This window comes from Gastrolobium bilobum, unplaced genomic scaffold (genome assembly GCF_033153095.1).
Source record: "Gastrolobium bilobum isolate Gb01-03AN ecotype WA unplaced genomic scaffold, APGP_CSIRO_Gbil_v1 utg6530, whole genome shotgun sequence".
NCBI lineage: Eukaryota > Viridiplantae > Streptophyta > Magnoliopsida > Fabales > Fabaceae > Gastrolobium > Gastrolobium bilobum.
The window spans coordinates 37725-64737 of record NW_026896603.1 but is presented as its reverse complement, the minus strand read 5'-3'; the positions used below and the strand labels follow the sequence as shown (position 1 = coordinate 64737).

Sequence of the window (27013 nt, the reverse complement as noted above, 5' to 3'; positions counted from 1 at the left end):
AAATAGTAATGGTGTGATGAAGTTTTGGACAGCAATTAACTAGAGCTGGTAATTAACAAAGTTGAGTGCATAACTTTCTAGAAGAAATAACATCGCACTTTACCCCATGTATGAGGAGAATGAATATCCTATATTCTTTGATAGATGTACGCAAGATCTATGTATGAGAATATAGGGTGTGCAAAATGGAGGGAAGCAAAGCAATAGCTGCCGAGGACAAATGGTACAATTGCAAAGTGCAAGTGTTGAGCAATATAAACAGCAATTACCATAGTAGTCTATAAAAAAAAAGGTTCTGATAACATTGTAAAAAGTCTTGAACACTTCTTACCTATAATAGGAAACAAGTTACGCGAATTTAACCTTAGATTTTTGCTTAAATTTCTTAGATATTCTGATACCATCATATAAACAACCATCTCAACTCAAAATTTTAAGATGATGTAAGGATCTTTTTAATAGTTTATATTATTCTTTAACAATACCAAAAAGAACCGAATTTGAGTTTGCCTCAGACTTTATTGAGTGAGCTTGATAGTTTCAACATTTTGCAATGTGATTTTATTTTCCTTGAATCATACTAATGAAGTAATCGATGACGATACTATATAAAAAAAAAAAATTCATTAGAAAAGAGTGTGGCTACAGGCTACCATTAACTTCAAAAAAGAAGAAGAAGAAAAGCTCATTATTCACTAAAAATTGTCAGGTAACAAAATCAACAATAACACGACTATTTCGGCCATGAGATCTATGAAAAAAAGTATTGATATTTGAATAGAAATTCAAACAAAAAGTACCAACAAGAATGGGAATGATTACATCCGGACAACTAATACTAAATCAAGGCAAAGTCGTATCCTACTTCCAAGTTGGACTTGGTTGCAACATTTTCTTCTTTGGAGGCAAAGCTGTGGCATCAATACCACACGTGCGCAATGTGTTGGAATAAGAAGTGAAGCAGACTCTGGTTTCACATCCATGTTCACATATTTCCTCAAGTACCATACAATTTTCATTACTCAAACCATAGCCATAGACCTTCTTCGTTGTAGCAAAGACCAAAAGTTCACCATTCAAGACAGTAAAACCTGTGACAATAGGATCTTGCTCCATCAATTCCATTGCTTTCACTCTTACTTTCAAAATCATTCTCCAAGAACTTGATTCATAGTCCCTCAAAGCCCATACGGTAAATATACACTTTCTAAACCTCACCAAACAAATGGATTTAGTTGAACTAGTGACTTTACCCCATTTAAAAATTCCCATGTTACAACTGTCATCATCAAAACCCCTTCTTGCTTTTTTAGGCACATGGAGCATTCTTGATGCTCCACTCTCAAGATTATAGGACATGATATATGGCCAAAAATATTGATTGTTTCTGTTAATGTAAGGAGAACAATCTGAGATGAAGTGGATGACACCATTATGAATCACAGGAATGTCAAATCTCAAGTTCCTGGCACCAGTGGTGAAACTTTCTTCCCGTGCTTTCCATACACCTTCCTTGTGAAGGTAAACATTGCAATACAAATTTGAAGACCAACCATCTTTTGGGTTCTCACAAAAAAGAAACAGCATGCAATCATCTGAGTCGCATTCAAAAACAATTTTGAGATCAGCCTCAACACTCACCTGCAAATCCTCCGAGACAGGAATGGGGGACAAAGATTGTGTTGCTGGGTTACAAATAAACAACTCAACTTGGTTCTGACAAGTAGCACGACAAAGAATCAAGCCATTGCTTGAAGCCACAATTCTTGCAGAGTTAGTCAAGAATTGTAAAACATCATTAGAGACTCCAGATGATAGCTCCTCTCCCGGTAAAGGGTGTAACTCTGTTTGGCCATTGTACCTCTGACCAATATCTGATTGAATGAAGAAGCACGTGTCATCCTTTAACAATGCATTCTGAGCCTGCTTCGATGCAAATAATGTTTCATCTGAAAACTTTGAGGAGAACTTGCCAACTGACTTGAACCTGTAAACAGCTTTTGCTGGTAACCAAGAGAATATCTCAAATAACACATCATGGGACGACATTGCCACTATGATGAGTTGTTTGAATGCAAAGAAATTTTTTGAGACGGAGCAAGGAAGGAAGGATGAAAGATAACTTTGATGAAAGGAAAGGAGATAGAACATGTGTGTTTCTTGTATATAGCATGCGATTCTTATTAATAACTACTAACATGCTTCTTGCAGAATCTTATTACGAATTAAATTGGAGATTTGCGTGAAAACTAATTCCTTATATATGCCAATCTTTTTCGAATAGATTTCGATTTATCTTTTTAAATATATGATATGATTTATTTTCTCTTATTTCTATCGTATTCTTAATTTGAATGACTTTAAAAAAGAAAACAAATCGGATAATCGATAAGGATTTATAATTTTAACCGCCAGAAAATATCATAAAAAATAAAAAATTAGAGATAGTTCATTGATTTTTATAAAAAATAAAAAATTTGATAAACAATTTTTATATTTTTTTTTATTGCAACACTTACGCGATAAGAAATAGAGTTATTAAAAAACAAATCTTAAAATGCATCCAAACAGATAAAAGAAAATATTCCTCAAATTGATCTGCTTCAAGATAAGTCAAAAGTTCTGATATACAATGCCGGCTTAATTAAAAAAAAAAAATGTTCCTTTTAATTTTTGTGTGTTGATATCGTCTTGTGTGACAGAATTCAAAATCATAATATATAGGGTGAAAAAAGGAAGCAAATCAAAAAATAATACGGATTTGTGAGCATATCTTGGAAAATATAATGATATTTTAACTATTTAATAAAGGGAAAGGTTATATTTATAAATTTTTTGTTTACAAACTCTTACTATGTCTCACCGGTCATACTTTAATCAAGAGTGTATGATCACTGACCGATCATACTTAGTATAATTTGTAAATGGATCTTTCCCCTTTAATAACTATTAATTATTATATTTCTTTGCTTATTTAAAATTTGAACTTTTATCTAATAAATTTAAACTTATCTTTCTAAATATATGATACGGTTAATTTTCTCTTGCTATGAGGCCCTTATGAAGTTTTTTTTTTTTAAATGTTTATATCATATTCTTAGTTTGAACGACTTTAATAAAACAAAATGAAAATTTTTGTTCCGAGGATTTATCAGAGTCTTGAGTTAAATTTGTCCTAATATAATTTCATTATAATTTTTCTTAGACGGTTAAAATATAATTATTAATATCGCGATACGTATTATATAATATGATAAGTTATAGCATTACAATTCATTTGCTTGTATCAGAATTGGACTTGGATCGGTCCGAAATTGTATATCATATCATAATTTATAATTCAAAAATCAAACTAAAATTTATGATTTTCAATTAAGAAAATCTAAAAAGTCACTAATAATTGGGGGGGGGGGGGGGGGGGGGAACAGAAATATAATTTGTAATTTAAATTCAACAATGAATGTGAAAAATACTATAAATTAGAAAAACAATCAAATAAATACTTAAATTAATATACAAGTCTCTTCGGTCTATATACAACTGATACCAATAAAGTCTGACACGGTTTGTAGATAATTGGGTGCCTTAAGCATGTTGACCGGGATTCGATTACTGGCCGTGTGTGTTAAAAATATTTTGTTAGTAAAGACAAAATTCACTTGGATGATCTTTACGAGATTAATTTATTAATTTGTGACTGTCGGCTGAAGGATACCCTGAGTTATACTAAAAAAAAAAAAATCGAGAAGTTTTCAAGGAGTTATTGTATAGACAAAAGGTAAAACATTGAAAGCTAAAAATATAATTTTGGGAGTAAATATAGATAACTTATCTGCATTAACTACATAAATATTTTTCTGAAATATAATTTATATGTTATCATATATTTTTTATTATATTTTTAAATCTCATGATACGCTGATACATAATAATAAAAAAACAAAGAAACGATATATAATACGTATTATGATTTAACAATTTTGGGTTCAAATTTTATATTCTTAATTTCAATAATCAGCAAAGATTATTTTAAATATAATGTGTTATTTTTTATACGTATTATTTTTGATTTTAACCTCCTAGCAAAGATAAGTCAAAAGTGTGGATATATCCATGTATTAAAAACACGTTCCTTTCCGTTTAAATTTAATCCTCTAACGAACAAGAAATAACGGATTTCTGAATTGATAAGATGCGTATGGGCCTCTTGGGAGGAAGTCGTGAAGCATTTTTGAAACAAATTATGATGTTTTATATGCTTTTCCGAAAATTAAAACTAATTATACAAAATTTTCATAAATAATTGATTATAAGAATACACATTAAATGACCAATTATAATCAATGGATGATTGGTTAATATTAATATTGATTGATTGATAATTATTAATATAATAATTATAATTATGTATTAATTAATAATGTTAATTATTTAGTATCTAAAGTTGGTGTTATTGGATAATGCCTCTGTGGGTTGCTTCAGCGGGTTCGCCTGCTGGATGAGAAATTTGATGTTAGTTGTCTTAATTGGCTGGAAAAATATACGGAGTAGCTGTAAAGACACTTTTGCTAATATTGCTTTAGCCTTCGTTTGGATGGGCTTCTACCGGGTCAGAAGTTGCTTTTTTTTTATAAAAAAAGGACTTTTAAAATTTTAAGAGTGTTTGGTTGCTAACTTAAAAAAAAGCAGAAGTTAATGAAAAAGTTAAAATTTAACTTTTTCCAAAAGCTAAAATTTCTGACTTCTTCAAGAAGCAGAAGCCAAAAGCAAATAGCAGGGTATTATGGACAGATTGGACCCGCTATTTCTCCTTCCTTGCCATCTTCAAGTTCAGATCTCTACTTTGAAGTACTATATTCCTTGCCATCTTCCTTCTTCAAGTTCAGATCTCTACTTTACTTATATTTCTATCTGTTTACTCTCTTCGTTTGGAAATTTTTAAAATCAAACTTGTCAAAGATGGGTTAGATTTTCATTTGAGATTCAACTCCCAATCAGCGTTACTGTACATTCACAGAGAAAAGAATCCATTTCAGATTTGTCATTGTCAACTAAACTCTGATCCCAATCTGATAAAAGTAAAATAAAAAAATGCTAACTTGTTGTCTTACACTAAAGTATTTCAAACTCTTTTCATTATGAAATACTTCGTTGAAGTATTTCAAACTTCAGCATCCGAGGCGAAGAGAGCATACCGAAGCCGGACTTTGCAGGGAGGGGAGTCGGGTGGCGGTGGGTGTGAGCAGCAGCACGAAGCTCAAGCTCTTCGATGGCAAGAGGCACTCCTCTAGGCGTCGGTCACTTGAGGAGAGGAGGATGCCATTGAAATGGAGTGAAGGGTACAACAATCATTTTTTAATTAAAAAGTGCTTTTATATTTTAACATCCAAATGACATTTATATTTAAAAGCACTTCTCAAATATTACATCCAAACATAAAATAATATTCATTTTTAAGAAAAGTTCTTTTAAAAAAAGTAAATCATAAAAAGTCCTTATTTTCAAAAGCCCATCCAAACGGGCCCTTAGTATGATGGCATTTATTCACATTAGTGGACAAAAGTGACTCTTGTAGGCTATTTTGTGTGTGACATGTCTATTGTGGGCAACGCCTTATAGATGTAGGTTGAACTCGGTGCTTGTCCATCAGTTATTAGCTATTAGGTGTGGTTGTATGCTTGTGGGATGATATTGACACGGAATGGACACATTTTCTTATTCTTTAAGGTATAATTGTTGGGCCTCTTGAGCCATTCATGGGTTGGGCCCTATATCTCATGTGGGACAGGTCTAGGTCATTATCTATTCCATGTAAAGGGATTAACATTTAAGATTTGGTATAAGATATTATGTCATGTCTACTCTACATACTCTTCTGTAATACCTTTAAATTACAATCTTAAAAGGATAGAGAAATTATAAAAATGAGCTTATACTCTGATCAACGATGCTCGAGAGAAGGTACAATGGTACGAAAAAAGATAGGCATAATATTGTAAAAGTTACAAACTAAGTAATAAAATCTACAAACTTATAAAATATAAAATAGAGGTGGCAATATAGGTTAAATTCGACGGGTCAACCCGCCAAAACGAAGGGGTTGGGTTATACTTTTCAACCCGCCCCGTTTAGTTGTGGGTCAAAATGAGTTGGTGGCGCGTCGGGGCGGGTTAGCCCGTGGGTCAGTTTTTGTTTTTACTATTAGGTAGTACTTTATTTTTCACTAAGCTTTTGTAATATACATTTCTTTTTATTTTAGTACTCCTCTAGAAAAATAAAGAAGAAAAAGTTTATTTATGACAAAAGTTATCTATATATAGAGGCAAAAATAAGTTCCTAAAAAATATCTGACTGAATATTAACTTATATTTATGCTTGAGATTGAAAAAAAATTAAGGGAAGAGTGAAATAAAAATAAATAATATTATAAAATAAATAAAATATAATTTTTTATTATTTTTTATTTTTTAAGCGGGTTGACTCGTCAACCCACCTCAAAACGGGGTGGGTTGATATTTTCAACTCATCATCAAACGGCGGGTCAACCTGTCCCGCCTCGCTTTTGGCGGGTTAAAGGCGAGTTGGTTCATTTTGCCATCTCTAATATAAAAAATAGAAAATTTTATTACTCAATTATAACTTTGACTTTTTAATATGTAGTTTTATTACTTATTATACATTTTTTTTATAGCCTACTTATTATACATTTAAAAAAGTATAAAATTGTAAGTTTCATATATTATATATGTGAGACGCAACTCTATTAAAAATTTAGTAGGGAGAGATTTATAGCCTATATTGTTCTATCAGACTCGAATCGAATTAATTGATTAATATTATATATATATATATATATATATATATATATATATATATATATATATATATATATATAGGGATAAATAAATCTTATGTTGTAGGATAGTCTTCTCTCATGTTAGTGAGAGCTCGATTTCCGTGTTAATATTTTCTTTTATTTTCCTTTTTTATTTAAACTAGAGGGTCTACTTGATTGTATGTGTAGGAGAAAAGCTCCACTCATGTTGCAAGAGAAAATGCAATCCCATATATATATATGGGAAAAGTGTGTGTCCTTTAAAAGGACACACACTTATATCCTTTAAGAGAGATAGAGGAACAAGCTATGGAGGAGAGAGTGTGGAGGGAAAAGTTTAAAATTTAAAATTTTAAAAAAAGCACTACATTCATCTAAAAGGATGGTTCTTTTAAATGATAGACATTTTTCCCTATATATATATATATATATATCGTGTATGTTGCGTTTTTTCAGCCCCGGTTTTCACAAATTGTACTCGGAACGAAATATAAAAAGTCAAAGGATGTTCACGGGAAAGACATTTGTCACTCTTCTCTGGGATTTAGAGTTAAAAAGAGCACACGTGATAAGAAAATAAACCTACATGTCAAAATGTCTTAATTACAAGATATTAATAGAGTTTACACATAATGTTTTCTGTATTTCATTGATGAAAGTCATTCTAATAGAAATGGATTCTCTCATGTAGAAAAAAAATATAATATGATCATGTGAGAAGATCACAATCATACAAATATAAATCAACGGTTATGATTTTGTAACTATCTATTTTAATTTTTAACATTTTTTCTCTTTTCTCTTTTATTACCTTTGATTCACCTTTGTATAATTATGATTCCCACATGACTATGTCATGTGAATTTAATTTTCACATGAGAGGATCCAGATCTCATTCTAATACATAGACAGACGTGGGAGTGTTGTTTGTTACAACTTGTTGAAGATAGGATTTAATTTGTTGATAGAATTTAGTTTGTTGAAATATTGTTGTAATTTGGATAGGATTGATTAGGATTGATTTGTTTAGATTTATAGAGTTTGTTATCTATTTTTAAGTTAGTATTGTTATTGATACTTGTATAAATACCTCAGTTAAAGAGGAGAATATCAATGAAGTGATGTATATTTCCAGGATTAGAATTTTAACATGGTATCAGATGAAGTTTTAATCCTAAGAATCTATACTACCTCAATATGTTAGTATCCTTTTTTTTCTGACCCGTTTTATTATCTTTTTCCACCCGTACCCGCTTTCCGTTTTTTAATCCTCAACCTGTATCCGTTTTTCTTCTTCTTTGTTTCATTCTTCAACCCGTACCCATTTCCTTCTCTCTTCGACCCGCAAGTTCTCAAATCCCTAATTTTCCTTCCGCCGAAATGGACATCCCACCAGCAACCACAACCACCGTACCACCAGAAACCACAGCCACTGCTACCTCTTCATCCGTCGTTCAACCCTCAAACATAATCATCCAACAAGAGACCTCTTCCTTCCCCATCTCCGTCGTCCTTGACGACTCAAATTATCCCCTCTGGTCCCAGCTTCTCGACATGCGCATCGGTGCCAGGAACAAGTCAGGGTTCCTCACCGGTGCGACACCGAAACCATCCCTCAATGATCCTTCATATGACACCTGGGTCACCGACAACCAACGGGTAAAAAGCTGGCTCATAGACTCCATGACCGCTCCGTTGATGCAGCGATTCATCCGGTTAGAAACGGCCCACGAAATCTGGGAGGCCACAAAACGCACCTTCTATGATGGTTCAGATGAAACATGCCTGTTCGAACTTCACCAACGATCTTTCTCCTCTAAACAGAACGGACGCCCCCTTTCGGTGTACTACAATGATCTTCTCTCCATCTTTCAGGAGATTGAGCATCGAACGTCTTCTTCTGCCACTTCTGTCAATGAGATTGTTCACACGCAATCGTCCATGGCTCGCATGCGTGTGTATATTTTTTTGAGTGGGCTGGACTCTGATTTCGATCAAGTCAGATGGGAAATCCTACGCAAAGACCCAAAGTTGGATCTTGAGAGCACCTATGCCTTCCTCCGTCGTGAACATCAACAACGGGTTACAATGGGACGGCCGTATTCTTCCTCTGATTCCTCTGCCTTGCTGTCTCATGTCCATCGCCCCTCTGTTGTTCCTCATGGTCAAAAACATCGCAAGGAGGCACCCTCTGGAAAAACCTTCCAATGTACTCACTGTGGGGATTCTGGTCATTCAAAGAACCGGTGCTATGAATTAATTGGGTATCCCGATTGGTGGGATTTCACCAAACGTCCTCGTCGCAAGGCTGTTTCTAAAGCTCTCCTCTCTTCCGATGGTGACTCGTCTCCCTCCCCTCAGGCAAATGCTATCTATGAAGGAGTCTTAGGTAATTCTCTTGCTCTCTCTACTCACTCTAGAAACTTGTCTTGGATAATTGATACTGGTGCATCAAACCATATGATTCATGATGCCTCTGTTTTGACTGATTTTTTGCCTTGTGATAAATCTTCTGTTACTACTGCCAATGGTAGTGTTGCTTCAATTACGGGTCAAGGAATTTATGTTTTATCACCTACTATTACCCTGCACTCTGTACTTGTTGTCCCCTCCCTTGAGTTTAATCTATTGTCTGTCAGCAAATTGACATCAGAACTTCATTGTGAAGTATTGTTTTACCCTACGTTCTGTGTGTTTCAGGACCTCCAAACAAAAATGATTCTTGGCTATGGTGTTAGAAAGAACAACCTCTATTTTTTTGAAGCCCCTCAGTGCATCGGACCTAAAGTATAGAGCAGCTGTTGTTCATAATTCTGAAAATAAATTTCCTACACTATGGCTTTGGCATAGGCGATTAAGACATCCTTCTTTTACGTATCTGAATAAATTGTTTCCTCATTTATTTTTGAATTGTACTCCTTCTGAATTTCATTGTTCTACTTGTGAAATGGCTAAAAGCCATCGTATGCCTTTTTATCCTAGTTCAAATAAAAGTGAAATTCCCTTTCAAGTTATTCATTCTGATGTATGGGGACCAGCTCGTGTGTCTTCTTTTTCGAATGCCTTTTATTATGTTTCTTTTATTGATGAATGCACTAGAATGATGTGGATCTCTTTACTGAAAAACAAAAATGAGGTGTTTTCTGTATTTCGCAATTTTCATAATATGATTGCCACTCAATTTCAAACTTCCATCCAAATTTTGCAATCTGACAATGGACTTGAATATAAAAATAAAACATTTTTTGATTTTTTGAACTCTAAAGGGATCAAACATCAAACCTCTTGTGCATATACGCCTCAGCAAAATGGTTTGGCTGAGAGAAAAAACAAGCAATTATTAGAAGTCACTCTAGCTTTTTTATTTGACATGAATGTACCCTCTCACTATTGGGGAGAAGCTGTTCTTTCTACAGCTTATGTTCTCAATCGGACCCCCTCTAGTTCGTTGAAGTTTCTAACCCCTCAACAGAAACTTGAAACTTTTTTTTCAATTCCTCATGTTATGAACCTAGAACCTAAAGTTTTTGGCTGCACTGCATTTGTCCATATTCCAAAAGTTTTACGCACCAAACTTGATCCTTGTGCTAAAAAATGTATATTTCTAGGCTACTCTGACTCCCAAAAGGGTTACCGCTGTTTTGATCCTAAAACCCACAAGATGTATATCACACTTGAAGTCTCTTTTAATGAATCCGAAGGTTACTATTCAGGGGGAGTTTCCTCTTCTTCTTCTCAGGGGGAGATATCTAATATTCGAGAAGAAGAATTCTGGTCTTCTACTTCTATTCCTATTCCTTCCTCTACAGATACTACTTCTCTTCCAGATCCTCCTTTACATGAGACACCGAATATATCCCACATACCTGAGACCCCATCCTTGGAAACATCTGAAACACATTCTGAATCTCCTGCCACTGAAACCACTTCTGCCCAAAATACAGATCATCTAATCACACCTGCTATTGAAGTCATTTCTGTCCAGAATACAGATCCATTACCTTCGGATATTAGACGATCAGAGAGGGCAAACAAAGGCATTCCAAAGACCACTTATGAACCAAATCTGAAAGTGAAAGGGAAATATCCCATTAGCAATTATGTGTCATCCCATAGGTTATCTGAATCATATGCTTTAACAATTGATCAATTATCTACTGTACAAGTTCCTAATAGTGTGCAGGAAGCATTGGAAGATCCTAAATGGAAGCAAGCTATGAACATTGAAATGGAAGCACTTCAGAAAAATAACACTTGGAGTCTGACATCTCTACCGGAAGGGAAGAAGACAATTGGTTGCAAATGGGTTTATACTGTGAAACTAAGGGCAGATGGAAGCATTGATAGGTACAAGGCAAGACTTGTAGCAAAGGGATTTACACAGAGATATGGAGTAGACTATCAAGAGACATTTGCTCCCGTGGCAAAGCTAAATACCATCAGAATACTAATTTCTATAGCAGCAAACCGAGACTGGCCCTTAAAACAATTTGATGTGAAGAACGCCTTCTTGAACGGTGATTTAGAAGAGGAAGTTTACATGGAGGTACCCCCAGGAGTGAAGACAACACATTCAAAACAGAATATGGTTTGTAAACTGGAAAAGGCACTCTATGGTCTTAAACAATCACCAAGAGCATGGTTTGGCAGGCTCTCTTTAGCAATGAAAAAGTTTGGGTATCAACAAAGCAACTCAGATCATACTCTATTTATTAAACATAACAAAGGGAAGGTGGCAATACTTATTGTTTATGTAGATGATATGGTGTTGACTGGGGATGATCTAGAAGAAATGAAGTCTCTGGAAAAGAAGTTGGCTGCTGAATTTGAGATGAAGGATCTTGGTCCACTGAAATACTTTCTTGGAATAGAAATTTCAAGGTCTAAACAAGGAATTTTCTTGTCTCAAAGAAAATATATTTTGGATCTTCTCTCGGAAACTGGTTTATTGGGTAGCAAGCCAGCAGAAACTCCAATGGAGATGAATCATTCACTTGGTGTCTATCCGAATCAGAATGACACAGATAAAGGCAGATATCAAAGGTTGGTAGGTAAATTAATATATTTGTCACACACTAGACCTGATATTGCATATTCTGTAAGCATTGTAAGCAGATTTATGCATTCCCCTAGTGAGGAACATATGAAAGCCGTGTACCGAATCCTTAGATATCTCAAAGGAACTCCAGGAAAAGGGCTGCTTTTTTCAAAAAATGATAGACCATGCATTGAAGGTTATACAGACTCAGATTGGGCTGGTGATAAGACTACAAGGCAATCAACTTCTGGGTACTTCACCTTTGTAGAAGGAAACTTAGTCACATGGAGGAGCAAGAAACAAAAGGTAGTGGCTAGGTCAAGTGCTGAAGCTGAATTCAGAGGTATAGCTTATGGTGTTTGTGAACTGTTATGGATTAAAAATATATTAGCTGAATTGGGAATTATATATAGTCAGCCAATGAATCTTTTCTGCGATAACAAAGCTGCGATAGAGATAGCACACAATCCGGTTCAGCATGACAGGACTAAGCATGTTGAAATAGATAGGCATTTTATAAAAGAGAAGCTTGAAAATCATATAATTGAGATTCCTCATGTACGATCTCAAGAACAACTTGCAAATGTATTGACTAAAGCAGTTTCTGGAAAAGCTTTTGAAGAAGCCATTAACAAGTTGGGCATGATAGATATTCATGCACCAACTTGAGGGGGAGTGTTGAAGATAGGATTTAATTTGTTGATAGAATTTAGTTTGTTGAAATATTGTTGTAATTTGGATAGGATTGATTAGGATTGATTTGTTTAGATTTATAGAGTTTGTTATCTATTTTTAAGTTAGTATTGTTATTGATACTTGTATAAATACCTCAGTTAAAGAGGAAAATATCAATGAAGTGATGTATATTTCCAGGATTAGAATTTTAACACAACTCACAAGATATTGACCTAGATAATTATTAACAAGAAGACACGGTTGTTATACTAACTTCAGCCTTTACAATGATCAAGTAGAATCTAGAAAGGGTTGTTATAGGGAGGGAGGGGGAGGGGGAGAACCGTAAAATGCAAAAGCGAACGTTTGCAAATTTTCATCGTTTGTTTTGTTAATCATTCAATATTTTTATGAGAAAATTATTCTTTCATGTTTTAGTTAACATGACATGATCACGTGCATGGTAGTTAAAATTCCGATTTAAATATGCGATTTTATGATTTTACAATTTTTTTTAATCATAACGATTTCATCAAAATTCCAAACGCTTTTACGATTTTTTTTTATGTTAGGATTTTACGATTTACGATTTTTCATTCTCCTTTCGATTTTAGGTGGAATTCGGCTTTTAACTACCATGATCACGTGAGTGAATCATAATCATACAAAAATAAATTAATTGTGATAAATAAAAATAATAATAGAATAAGTAGCTACAAAATTATCACCGTTAATTCATCTTTGTATAGTTATAAATAAAACATAAACGGGATTCGTTTCCTTGTTTTAGATAGCACTTTGTTTTGGTCTAAGCTTATTTAATTAGCCAGAACAACAGCTTTTGCGCGGTGTATTTGGATGCCTTAAAATGCTCAATCTAAGGGCTGCACAACAACTATGATACTGAAGCCAAGGAAAGGAAAAAATCGAAATCTTCTGATATTTAGAGCTGAATGTATTTGCTAACCAAGTCTGTAAAACTTTATTTTTGGAGTTTGATATTTATCAATTGTAGTGTAAGTTCATTAGCTAAGCATGCAAGGCCAACAAAGTTTGTCCCCATGCCATGAGTCTACCACGAGACAATACTAAAGGGGACGTGAAATTCAAAATTCAGATGAACATAATAATCATTTATATGTAGCCAAATTTAAAGAACTTTCCAAATTTTCATGATATTTGAAAAATAATAAAAATGTAGGAGGCGATACAGCAACTAAGTCTAAATGTAGTTTAAGATAAAAGTTTCATGATTCAGAGTAGTCCCTCTCTGCACCACACCAGTGTCTGGTGCAACAGAAATTGTCTTGGACCTACCTACAAACCATTTCCCAATTACAATGGGATTTAATTTTCTCATTTTACACGAGAAAATTTTCTCATGAGAAAATTTTCTCATGTTACACTTACAATACATGAGTGGGGTTCACAAAAAAGTGAGAAGACAAAAAAGTTAAGATGAGACCTACTCATGTATTGTAAGTGTAACATGAGAAAATCTTCTCATGTAAAACGAGAAAACCATTTCCCAATTACAATTTACAAGTTTATGAAATGCCGAATACCATTGAAATTGAAAAGGGAATAAATACAGAGAAAAATGGAAAATGAATGAGGAAAGAAGATGCACTATCCTAAAAGTATAAAAAAATTTAAAAGATATTAGCAAAATATAAATGTGAAAAGCAGAAAAAACTTGGATTATGAGCTGCTTCATCTGACAGAGGAAGCAACGGTGTGAGCCCACCATCTGAGACTATCTTTCATGTCAGTTTCACTGTTCATAGCAGGGATTTTCCAATTCATCAAGGGGTTATCTTTTTTTCTCCTGTAATGACCCTCCCATGCTTCAGATAGGTAAGGTCTTTCAATCACAGACTTAACACAAGAATCATCTTCTTCCTCCTTTTTCTTCCCCAACCTTCGCAACCCAGGAAGGACTAAAGCCAAGCTTGAGTCTTTATCTTCCTCTGTAAAAACAAAACCCAGATCCATGAACCCTTTTAGCTCCTCGAATTCAAGCTCTGACACACTCTTCCTTTCTCTTTTCTCCCTCCCATTGCTTGTGATTTTCTTCTCAGGTAACAACACTTCATGATGTATCATCTCTGCTGGGTTTTCAGCTTCTGAGTCCGTGACTTCTTTTCCTGAGAGATTAGTTTGGAGCTTTGTAGGGAGGAGGACAGAGTCTGGTGAAAGATAATTATAGTCGAAACTTGTCATGGATTGGTCACTCATGGATCTTGTATTAGTGATTTTGATCGGTGTAAGCTTTGGTTCTGATGGTTCTTCTTTTATCGGATGATTTAGATTTTCTGTAGTACTTGTTGACATAGAAGATCTTGAGTTATTATTTATCAAAATCTCAAGCTCAAACCAGCAAGAATCAAAGAGCTTCATCACAACCTCATGTTCCATCACTGGCGACTTTGGAAAATCAGCAGAAACCTTATGGATGCTACTAGATTAAGCTTTTAAAATTGAGATAAGTAAAAGTAAAATTGACATAACTATATATATATATATATATATATATATATATATAGTCCTCTTCGTGACTATACTGCCCTTCATGTTACCCTCAAATAACAAGAAATACTTAACCAATTATTCCCACGTTTTGCGTTTGAGACATTTTCTTTTTTAACGTCTATAGCTCTTTTGCGTTTTTTCCTATTTTCTGAGTGAAAGTATTGTTTGTTTTTTTTTTTTTGGTACAAGAAATTAAAGTATTGTTTTTCCCCGAAAAGGAAAGTGTTTGAAATGAAGTGGCTTTATGAAGAGGCAAAAGCGAAGGTGGGTTGACTGGGGTAAACAGTGAATTATGGATGGTACTAGATAAAGCTAGATATAAGGTTGGGGAATAGTTGATATCAAGTTTTCAACCACTAATGTTCATCTTCTTGTCTGTTTGATGATTGCACTAAAGTGTTTTGACGTAACATTAATGGCTCTAATAGCAATAATTGTTACTTGCTTCCAAATTACACAAAGTTGAATTGCCTACGTCACTTTGGTTGGCATTTGCTTCTTATTATGTAATTTTTCACATGACAGCATCACTCAGGCCTTCAGAATTCACATTTTCAAATATGAAACTTTTGAATACAAGATCTTATACATGTTGTAGTGGCTTTCTTGTTTGTTTTTCTCCTAAAATTTTACTCTTGGAAATGAGTTTTTATATGTAATATGCCTGCCAATTTCCCTTTAGATCTTCTTGCATTTCTCTTTATGTGCAATATAATTAATGTTTTGTTTAATTGTTAGGGTGAGAAAGACCACACTGGGATTTCATTTCATGGTAGTCTTGAATTTATGTTAAATTAAGCTACACGAGTTTAATGAAAGCATAACATTAATATAAACTTACGTGCAGCAACCAAATTATATTATGGCCTTTACTCGCGTCACGTGTGAACAAGATTATACACACTTAAATTCGTTATTTCATAATTTAAAACAACCGTGTTGACTAATATAACCAACGGTTTTGATATTTTGTTTGTAAGCAAATTTCAGACTACAACAATATATTCTAAAAAAAAAGTTATATTTATAAATTCTTACAAATTATATTATGTTTGACCGATAATAAACTCTTAAATAGAGTATTACCGGTCAGACATAATATAGTTTGTAAGTTTGCAAAAATAAAGTTTATCAATATAACCATATTAATGTTGTAATATATTAGAACTACAAAATTATCTTAATTTCCGTCCCAAAACAATACCGTTTTGAATTCATCGGAAATATTGAAAGAAATATTTACCCTTAGTTAAAAACCTCTAAACAATCAAATTCGAGGGGTTTACTATTCTTGTATTGGATACCGTCCATTTTATGTATTGAAGGGAAAAAAAAAAAAAAAAAAACAGCAACTTCAGTCACGTGTACATTATTATACACATAAAATACACACTCGGACACGGATTGGTAGTCAAAATCAAATTCGAACATTATATTCCAAAACTAAGTTCGTAAAGGTGCTTTGTAAATAAATGTTAGGTATCAGAATATATTTTTTTGAAAATTTTAGAATAAATATGTTAGTTCACAACAAATGCAAAACACATTGTGGTCAATTATACATAATAAACTTTTACTATATATATATATATATATATATATATATATATATATATATATATATATATGGAAAAATTATTTCTGCAACCGTTTTACGTACAACAACGACAGGTGTATGATTATGATTTCTCACATTTAATGCTTTCATCTTTTGTATGGTTATAATTTTCTCCATTTAATGTTTATATATATATATCGGGTTATATTACTCTTATGTAATAGGAGATATATTATCTCATGTTGTAGATACAATCATGTAGTGGGTCTCATTATTAGTAAAAAAGAAAAAAAGAAAAAAGAGAAGCACGAAATTGATGGGTGTGTAAGAAGTTATATTATCTCGTGTAACATGAGAGTAATATAACTCATATATATATAGGGTTCGCTTTTTCTACAGTTAATGTAGATAACTTATCTACAGTAAGTTCAAAACGACGTCGTTTTGAGACGGAAATCAAGGTATTTTTGTAATTATAATTTATTTCAAGGTTATAGTAGCTTTTTTCATTATAATTTTTTTAATTTTTCAATACAAAACGACATCGTTTTAGAAGCAAATATAGATAACTTATGTATATTCACTTTAGAAATATTAAAGCCATATATATATATATATATATATATATATATATGTATAGCAAGTATTTGATTGCTGCATGTACAGCAGCTACACACACAAATGGAGGAAAGTGCAGAGAGAATAGAGGAGAGAAAAAAAAAGCATAAAAAGGGTCTCACTTCACATTTGTGTCTGCATAAGAATATTTTTCTCTCCAATTATATAAGAAAACAATATCCATATTTATATAATATTTAAATTATTCATGTAAAGGGGCCAAGTTCTCAAAATCTAGATTTGGGTTGTATATGTCGGTGAGTTATATGTTGTGCCAATTGTACTTCTAGAGTTCTAGTTGTTGGATGAGCTGAATGATCCTTGATATGTTCAACCTCTTCTAATGTGGTTGTCTTTATCAGCGGCCTTGGAGGTCAGCTTATGGTCGATTAGATATGGAGTCTTAGGGTGAGCTTAACTTCACTAGATGAGTCTCAGGGTGAGCTTAACTTCACTAGATGAGTTGAGCCTCTTTAGATGAGCTCATTTCGTAAAGGAGCTTTGATGGGGTGCTAATCGTTGCCTCTCGTTTTAGAGTTTGTTCAAGCAACTCAACTCTCTAAAGTCGTCTAGTTGATTTTGTCCTTAATAGGCGGCCTGAGAAGCTGACTAAATGCAAATGTTTCGTGGAACCCAGTTCTTGAGTCCGAAGGACATCACCGTGTAGCAATAGTTAGTCTTCTCCTCATTCCCTAGCTAGGTGCACGAGAATTTGATTCTAGTCTGAGTAGAGATCCATAAAAAAGAAAAAAGGAAAGCTTTAGTAGTTGTCTACGAGCTGGTCTATATTAAGCATGAGGTATGAGTCCTTTGAACAGACTTTGTCGAGGTCGATATAATCTACGCACATGCATCATTTCTTGCTTGCCTTCTTCACCAGGTAGCATTGGAGAGCCAAATGTATTGGATTTCTTGGATAAAATCGGCATTTAAAAGCTCCTTTAGTCACTTTACCCATTATAGTTCTTCCAATTGGCTTGTAATTTTTAGCTAAATTTGTTTGCTATCAATTGTGGCATAAATTCATTAACTAAGCTAGCAAGACCAACAAAATTTGTCCTAGTTTAGTTAATATTGAAATGTACTATGTGTTAGGTTTTGCTATTTCAATAAAGCCCAATCGAGCCTAGTATATAAGAAGAACCTGATAAACTTATAGTTCATTCAGCTTAGGGCTAGGGTTTCTTGGAACCCATATATATTATGCACTTATAGTCGTCAGTCTCCTAGTGTTCACTTGGTGGTTGCAGAGGCTAAGGTAATGTCATCTCTATGATAGTGAAAGAGTGCTCACACACCGATCTCATCCCCCTTGAGAGATAGTATGAAAGATTTACCACTAGACAGATTCAAGGAGATTGTTAGTACATATGAGAGCATGTTGTAAATAATATTGATTTAGTTATTATTTAGTTTTTATTTAGTCATTTATTGTTGTATTGGGCCAAGCCCTTTGTTGTATTGGGCCAAAGCCCATTAGGTTAAAAGTAGGTCAAATATTCTCTATAAATAGAGAACCCTTTGTACAGATTATTTACAATTCAATAATATATTAGAATACCATTTTTCAAGTTGGTATCAAAGCTCTCGATCTGAGGGCTTTGCTTCCGCACATATTATCTTCTTTTTTAAGAAAACCCTAATTTCTTTGCCTCTTGCCGCCACAGGAAAAATTTTCCGGGGACCTTTTGGACCAAGGGGACCATTGTTGACCTTATTTTTCCTCCGATCTATCATTCTACGCAGTGTTCCTCCGCCACAAACGACCGAAACACCTCCGATCGCCTCCAATCAGATCTGTCTTCACCGTTTGGACCACTTTCCGGCGACTTTTCAACCGCGACCACCCACAGACAGGTGTGCGCTCACCGGACGACCACACCATAAAAATCTCAGACGGCGAAGCCCATCCACGCGCTCTCACGCGCCGCCCCTTTCCCGGCGAGTGAATCCCACGCGCAGCTCCTTTCTCCGGCGCGTGGAGGCGCGTGCGGCCGTGTTTTTGGACCGGACCACCACCATTCTTCTCGTCTTCTTGTCTTCTGTCTGGATCTATAATTATTTTTCTGATCAGAGGTCATTTGATATTCTGTTTGGTTGATTTTATCGCTGGTTGTTAACTTTTTTTGTTAAAGAATGGCTGAGCATGATAGTTCTTCGATCTTATCTGGTAAGAGCACACGTTCTATATCTCTTCTTGCTTCTTGCACTGATTTTAAAACCTCATGGATTTTGGATTCTGGTGCAACTGATCATATGGCTTGTCGTACTGAGTTATTTTGTTCTTATCATCCTACTGTTGGTAGTCATACTATATCCGTAGCTGATGGATCCCATAAATCAGTTATTGGTTCTGGTAACATTCAAATTCAACCTTCCTTGTTTCTTAAAAATGTTCTTTATGTTCCTCAGCTTTCTACTAATCTTATCTCCACTCAAAAACTTACAACTGATTTGAATTGTTCTATCACATTTTTCCCTTCTCATTGTCTTATTCAGGATCTTACCACGAAGAAGACAATTGGAGTTGCTAATGAACAGGATGGGTTGTATCATCTCCTTCCAGACCATGCTAGCAAAAATCAGTTATTAATGACACGTCATCCTTCTACTGCAGAGTCTATGATTTGGCTCCATCACAAGCGTCTCGGGCATCCACCATTTAGTCTTTTGAAGTCTATGTTCCCCTCTCTGTTTCTCAATAAGTCGGTTGAGACCTTTCATTGTGATGTTTGTGAATTTGCAAAACACCATCGAGTGTCATTTCCTTCTAGCACTATTAAAAGCAGAGAACCTTTTTCTCTTATCCATTCTAATGTTTGGGGCCCTTCTAAAGTGCACAGTGTTTCAGGTGCTAGGTGGTTTGTTTCTTTTATTGACGATTGTACTCGGATAACATGGATATACTTGATGAAAGACAAGTCTGAAGTACCAGAGATATTTATTCGGTTTCATCACATGGTTGAGACTCAGTTTGGTAAGGGTATTAAAAGACTCAGATCTGATAATGGTACTGAGTACGTCAATCAACGCCTGTCACAATTCATTTCAGACAGAGGTATGATTCATGAGCTCACATGTGTTGATACCCCTCAACAAAACGGGGTTGCTGAAAGGAAAAATCGTCACCTTCTTGAAGTTGCTAGAGCACTACTTTTTCAGACATCTGTTCCTAGTTCTTATTGGGGAGAAGCAGTATTAGCTGCAACTTTTTTGATCAACCGTTTACCTTCACGGGTCCTTAACAATATCAGTCCTATTCATTCCATGACTTCCTTCTTTCCTTCTGTTCCCATATTGCAGAGCCTTCCACCAAGAGTGTTTGGATGTGTTGCCTTTGTCCATGTTCATAAACAACATCGGAGTAAGTTGGATCCTAGGGCTCTTAAGTGTGTCTTCCTTGGTTATAACCCTTATAAAAAAGGGTACAAGTGTTATCATCCACCAAGTCGGAAATTTTTTGTTTCTATGGAGGTCACCTTTCAAGAATCTGAATCTTATTTCCTGGGTCCTCATCGTCAGGGGGAGAATAGTTCTTCAGAAGACTCGTCCCCTTCCTTCTTTGAGTCTGGATCAATCTTCTCTCTTCCTAGTGTGTCTGCTCCTGGTGTGTCAGAACCTTCAAATACACCTGAGATACAACTCATACTGTCTCACCAGCAACCTCAATCGTCTGAACCACTGGTAAGTCCTGAATCTCCTATTTCTTCTGAATCCCCTGTTTCTGATTCAAATATTATTTCCTCTCATGATTTGTCTATTTCTTCTGATATCTCTAATGACTTACCCATTGCTTCTACTTCTGATGACTTACCTATTGCTCTTAGAAAAGGAAAAAGATCTTGTCACAAGAAAACTTGTTCCTCCTGTCCCTCTTGTACTCAATACCCTATCTCCCACTTTGTTTCCTCTGCTAATCTTTCTGTGCAGCACAAAAGCTTTGTTTCAGCACTAGATTCTATTGCAATCCCAAAATCAGTACATGAAGCCTTGAAAGATAGGAATTGGGCTCAAGCCATGCAAGAGGAGATGAATGCTTTGGAGAAAAATAAAACATGGGAGGTTATTGATAGACCCAACGGAAAGAAAGCAGTAGGGTGCAGATGGGTTTATGCCCTGAAATATAATTCTGATGGCACTCTTGAGAGATATAAGGCTCGATTAGTGGCCAAAGGTTACACTCAAACCTATGGCATTGATTATGAAGAAACCTTTGCTCCAGTTGCAAAGATGAATACAGTGAGAATCTTGTTATCCCTTGCTGCCCATTACAATTGGGATATAAATCAATTTGATGTGAAAAATGCTTTCCTCAATGGTGAGTTAGAAGAAGAAGTCTACATGAAAATTCTGCCTGGTTTTGATTCTGTGAAGGGGGAAAATAAATTTTAATTTTCAGAAATATGATGAAAATATTTAATATATGATAATATCCTAAATTTAAAATTTTTTGAAAAAATTCAATTTTTGAAAAATCTTGAAAAACACTTTATACCAAACACCCCTTTAATTATATTTTTTTCCCCAAAGATATTAGAGAAATATAAATGTGAAGCCGAAAAAACTTGGATTATGAACTGCTTCATCTGACAGAGGAAGCAACCGTGTGAGCCCACCATCTGAGACTATCTTTCATGTCAGTTTCACTGTTCATAGCAGGGATTTCCCAATTCATCAAAGGGTTCTCCTTTTTTCTCCTGTAATGACACTCCCATGCTTCAGAGAGGTAAGGTCTTGGAATCACAGATTCATCAGAATCATCTTCTGATGAATCATCTTCTTCCTCCTCTTTCTTCCCCAACCTTTGTAACCCAGGAATGGTTGAAGCCAAGCTTGAGTCTTTATCTTCCTCTGTAAAAACAAACCCCAGATCCATGAACCCCTTTAGCTCCTCGAATTCAAGGTCTGACAAGCTTTTCCTTTCCCTTTTCTTCCTCCCATTGTTTATGATGTTCTTCTTAGGTAACAACACTTCATGATGTATCATCTCTGCTGGGTTTTCAGATTCCGAGTCTGTGACTTCTTTTCCTGAGAGAATGGTTTGGAGCTTTGCAGGGAGGAGAACAGAGTCTGGTGAAAGAGAATCATTGTTGAAACTTGTCATGGATTGGTCACTCATGGATCTTCTTGTATGGGTGGTTTTGATCCGGATAAGCTTTGGTTCTGATGATTCTTCTTTTATCTGATGATTTAGATTTTCTGAATAACTTGTTGACATTGATGAGCATGAATTATTTTTCAAAATCTCAAGCTCAAACCAGCAACAATCAAAGAGCTTCAAGACAACCTTATGTTCCATCACTGGCGGCTTTGGAAAATCAGCAGAAACCTTGTGCACTGTTCCTAAGTAGTAAGCAATCGAGATAACTAGATATATAGAGTCCCCTTCATGACTAAATTGCCCTTCATGTTACCCTCGAATAACAAGAAATATTCAACCAGTTATTCCCACGTTTTGCTTTTGACATAATTAATATAAAGATATGATTTTTTTTTAAATAATTTCCGGTTAGACGCGTGTACTACTTTAGTAGCGAGTATCTTGTATATTACATGTATAACGTTAAATTAAGATTAAATAAAAATATAAATTAAAAGAGACAAATGTGTAAAGAGATACACATAATTAATTATTCAAGTAAAATTTAAAAAACTATCAAATTAAAATAGTAAATATTTAAAAATATTCATAATTAATTAAAAATAAAAATAAAAATAAAAATAAAATGTATATTTCTTAAAGAAAAATAAATTAACAATTTTAATCATCTTTTAATAAAATAAAATATAATTTAATATAGTGATAAAAAATTCACACATATTAATAGGGGAATAAGAATTCATTTAATTATTATTATTTTTTTACGCACAAACATACCACGTACCATCTTTTAATTCTCTCTTTTTTTATTATGGCCACTGACCGTTCACATTCACTCTTTCATGCAGCCTAGGACTGAGTATTTTTTTTTTTTTTTTATGAGGTTAAACGTATTCTGACTTTTATTTGCGGTATTACAGTTAATAATAAACATTGATATTTACCGGGCATGTAAAATTAAAACAATGCCTTTGACGGATAAGAACACGACCCTTTGTAGTTTAAAATTTTCTTCACTGAGGATCCTTGAAAATAGTTCCGTTTATAGTATAACGTTAGAAACAAAATTATTCATGCAATATCAACCTCCAGATGTTAACTGTACGGATGCAGTTAAAAAAAAAACTTCAAAAGAATCAGGTTCCTATGGGTTGAGAGTTGAGACTAGAGAGGGGTTTATTATTCTGGGACAGTGACCAAAATGTCACGTTTTGGCAAAAAAATTATCAGAATGTCATGCGAACAATAAAATTTTTCAAACTGCCACGCGGCATAATTCGTTACACAGTGTAGCGAATTATGTATGCAAGTAATTCGCTACACAGTCTAGCGAAATATGCCACGTCAGAATGCACAGAACCAAAAAGTATCATGTGTCAGAATTGTTAAAATTCACTACATGGGATGACGAATTTCAACAATTTTGACATATGACACTTTTGGTTCTGGCGTGGTATATTTCGCTATACTGTGTAGCGAATTACTTGCATACATAATTCCCTACACTGTGTAGCGAATTATGCCGCGTGGCAGTTTGATAAATTATTACTGTTGACATGACAGTCTGATAATTTTTTTGTCCAAACATGACAAAATGGTCACTGTTCCTATTATTCTCGTATTAGATACCGCCCATATTATGTATCAAAGAAAAAAGAAGAAGAAAAAACAACAATAACAACTTCAACCACGTGTTCATTATGATAAGCAGAGTATATATTCATTCGGACACGGATTGGTAGTCAATATCAAATTAGAATATTATATTCCAAAACTAAGTTCGTAAAGGTACTGCTGTAAATAAATGTTAGGTAGCAGAATATTCTTTTGTAAATTTTAGAAAATGAGTAAGTTACTTTACAGCAAATGTAGCATTGTAGTCAATAATATATAATATTTTTTTGAAAAAAATATTATATAAATTACGAAGGAAAGTCATTAACTTATCTAAGGAAGCATAAATGGTTTCAGCTACGCAGGGGGAAAATATCTTAGAAATTAATAAATTTGATAAATTATCAGAAATATTGGTATTAGACAAAACAGAAAATAGAAAAGTAACTACTTAGTCTACTTATTAAGGATATTCTGTCAATAGACCGTGATTCTAGTATTCATCGTTGAACTGGAAATTATTAAAGAAAGCTAATTCTCCACGTACAGCCCTCACAACACGTTATGTATTTAAAATTTATAAGTTTGGTACGGAGCTAAAATCGAGGTGAGAAATTTACAAAATTTCGTCACAGAAAGAGAGGCATGAAAAACCAGTTAATAAAATGCAAAAGCAGTTAACCTTATTTTAAGCAATAGTGGTAAATTAACATCCTTTTTGATGCAAAAGTTTTCTTTATGTGTGCATGTGTGGTGGGGGGCGCAGTGTACATACGCATATACATGCATATAAAAAGGAAAATTTTCCAAAAAAAGAATGAAAGAGGAGAACGAATTTGTAAAAGTGTTCAAGAGGCATATAACAATTTCACATTTTCCAAAGAGCAGTTAGGGTCATTGAAGCATTCCAAACAGAATGGTTCCTCCTCACTGTTACAGTACCGTCAATCTCTTAATCAGCTTGCATTTTGAGCTGAATTTGTATGCTATCTAATTCTTTAAAACTTTATTTTTGGAGTTTGATATTTATCAATTCTAGTGTAAATTCATTAGCTGAGCAAGCAAGACCAAACAAAGTTTATCCTAATTTAGGAGCCAGCAAATTTTGTGAGAGGGGATAAGGAATTCTAAATACATATTTGAATTACAATTTATTTCCTCTTTGTATAGAATTACAATTTACAAGTTTGAGGAATGCCAAATACCAAGAAATTGAGAAGGGAATAAATACAAAGAAAAATGGAAAATGAATGAGGAAGGCTGCAGTACTATCCAAAAAGTATATATATTTTTTCAAAGATATTAGCAAAATATGAATGTGAAGCAGAAAAAAACTTGGATTATGAACTGCTTCATCTGACAGAGGAAGCAACGGTGTGAGCCCACCATCTAAGACTATCTTTCATGTCTGTTTCATTGTTCATAGCAGGGATTTTCCAATTCATCAAGGGGTTCTTCTCTTTTCTCCTGTAATGACTCTCCCATGCTTCAGAAAGGTAAGGTCTTGGAATCACAGACTCGTCAGAATCATCTTCTTCCTCCTCTTTCTTCCCCAACCTTTGCAACCCAGGAATGATTGAAGCCAAGCTCGAGTCTTTATCTTCCTCTGAAAAAACAAAACCCAGATCCATGAACCCTTTTAGCTCCTCGAATTCAAGGTCTGACAAACTCTTGCTTTCCCTTTTCTTCCTCCCATTGCTTGTGATTTTCTTCTTAGGTAACAACACTTCATGATGTATCATCTCTGCTGGGTTTTCAGCTTCTGAGTCTGTGACTTCTTTTCCTGAGAGAATGGTTTGGAGCTTTGCAGGGAGGAGGACAGAGTTCGGTGAAAGAGAGTCATGCTTGAAACTTGTCATGGATTGGTCACTCATGGATCTTGTATGGGTGATTTTGATCCGGGTAAGCTTTGGGTCTGATGATTCTTCTTTTATACGATGATTTGATTTTAGATTTTCTGCAGAACTTGTTGACATTGATGATCTTGAGCTTTTTTGCAAAATCTCAAGCTCAAACCAGCAAGAATCAAAAAGCTTCAAGACAACCTCATGTTCCATCACTGGCGGCTTTGGAAAATCTGCAGAAACCTTGTGAACTGTGCTTATTATAAGTAAATTATCTAGGCAATCGAAATAACTAGATATATATATAGTCCTCTTTATGACTATATTGCCCTTCATGTTACCCTCTAATAACAGGAAATATCCAACCAATTATGCCCACGTTTTTTGTTTGAGACATTTATTTTTTTAATGTATATAGTTCCATTACACTTTTTCTATTTTCCTAGTTAAAGTATTCTTTTTGGGTTTTATTAATATCATGTTAAAGAAAATAAGTTATTTGTGGGCTTCATCATCAAAAAAAAAAAATAAAAAAAAATATGACATAATTATCAAAAAATATGTAGAAAAAAAAAATTTCATGTAAGATGAGAATAATCTTTCTTATCCTTTCTGCGCACATTTTGGAGTGAAGTGGATTTATGTAGAGGCAAAAGCAAGGCTCATTTTTTTTTTTTCTTTTTGTATAACAGCAAGGCTCATTTTCAATAGCACAGTCGTATGGATTATTATTCAAAATTAAACACGTGTTTAAACAATATTTTTTTTTCTTACATATATTACTGTATTAGCATTGCTGTTAAATTTTTATCGGAGGAATATATGAAAAAATGGATGTGACCGGAGTATTTTAGAAATTTCCGTTGACTGGGGGTGTAAAACAGTGAATTATGGAAGCTACTAGATATGAGGTTGGCGAATAGTTGATAACAAGTCCTCAACCACTAAAATGTCCATCTTATCTCATAGATACAGACGTTGGTTGCATCTCTTCTTGTCTGTTTGATGATTGCACTCGAGTGTTTTGTCGTAACATTAATGGCTCTAATAGCAATAATTGTTAGTTGCTTCCAAATTACACAAAGTTGAATTACCTATGTCACTTTGGTTGGCATTTGCTTCTTAATATGTAATTTTTCACGAGAGCATCATTCAGGCCTTGAGAATTCACATTTTCAAATATGAAACTTTTAAGATC

General features: G+C 34.2%; 4 protein-coding genes across 4 annotated transcripts; all 4 read right to left on the bottom strand.

The window, feature by feature from the left end:
• Positions 1 to 861: 861 nt before the first annotated feature.
• LOC133300837 (uncharacterized) lies at positions 862 to 2049 on the bottom strand. Its single transcript, XM_061500421.1, has one exon. The coding sequence runs from the start codon at positions 2047 to 2049 to the stop codon at positions 862 to 864; it is 1188 nt and encodes a 395-aa protein (XP_061356405.1).
• Positions 2050 to 14165: 12116 nt separating this feature from the next.
• Positions 14166 to 14996, bottom strand: LOC133300856 (uncharacterized). The gene has a single exon (XM_061500446.1). It carries the CDS (start codon positions 14964 to 14966, stop codon positions 14262 to 14264), a length of 705 nt encoding a protein of 234 aa, XP_061356430.1. The 5' UTR covers positions 14967 to 14996; the 3' UTR covers positions 14166 to 14261.
• Positions 14997 to 21838: 6842 nt separating this feature from the next.
• Positions 21839 to 22588, bottom strand: LOC133300857 (uncharacterized). The gene has a single exon (XM_061500447.1). It carries the CDS (start codon positions 22553 to 22555, stop codon positions 21839 to 21841), a length of 717 nt encoding a protein of 238 aa, XP_061356431.1. The 5' UTR covers positions 22556 to 22588.
• Positions 22589 to 25201: 2613 nt separating this feature from the next.
• On the bottom strand, positions 25202 to 26065 carry LOC133300851 (uncharacterized). The gene has a single exon (XM_061500439.1). It carries the CDS (start codon positions 26026 to 26028, stop codon positions 25324 to 25326), a length of 705 nt encoding a protein of 234 aa, XP_061356423.1. The 5' UTR covers positions 26029 to 26065; the 3' UTR covers positions 25202 to 25323.
• Positions 26066 to 27013: the final 948 nt, after the last annotated feature.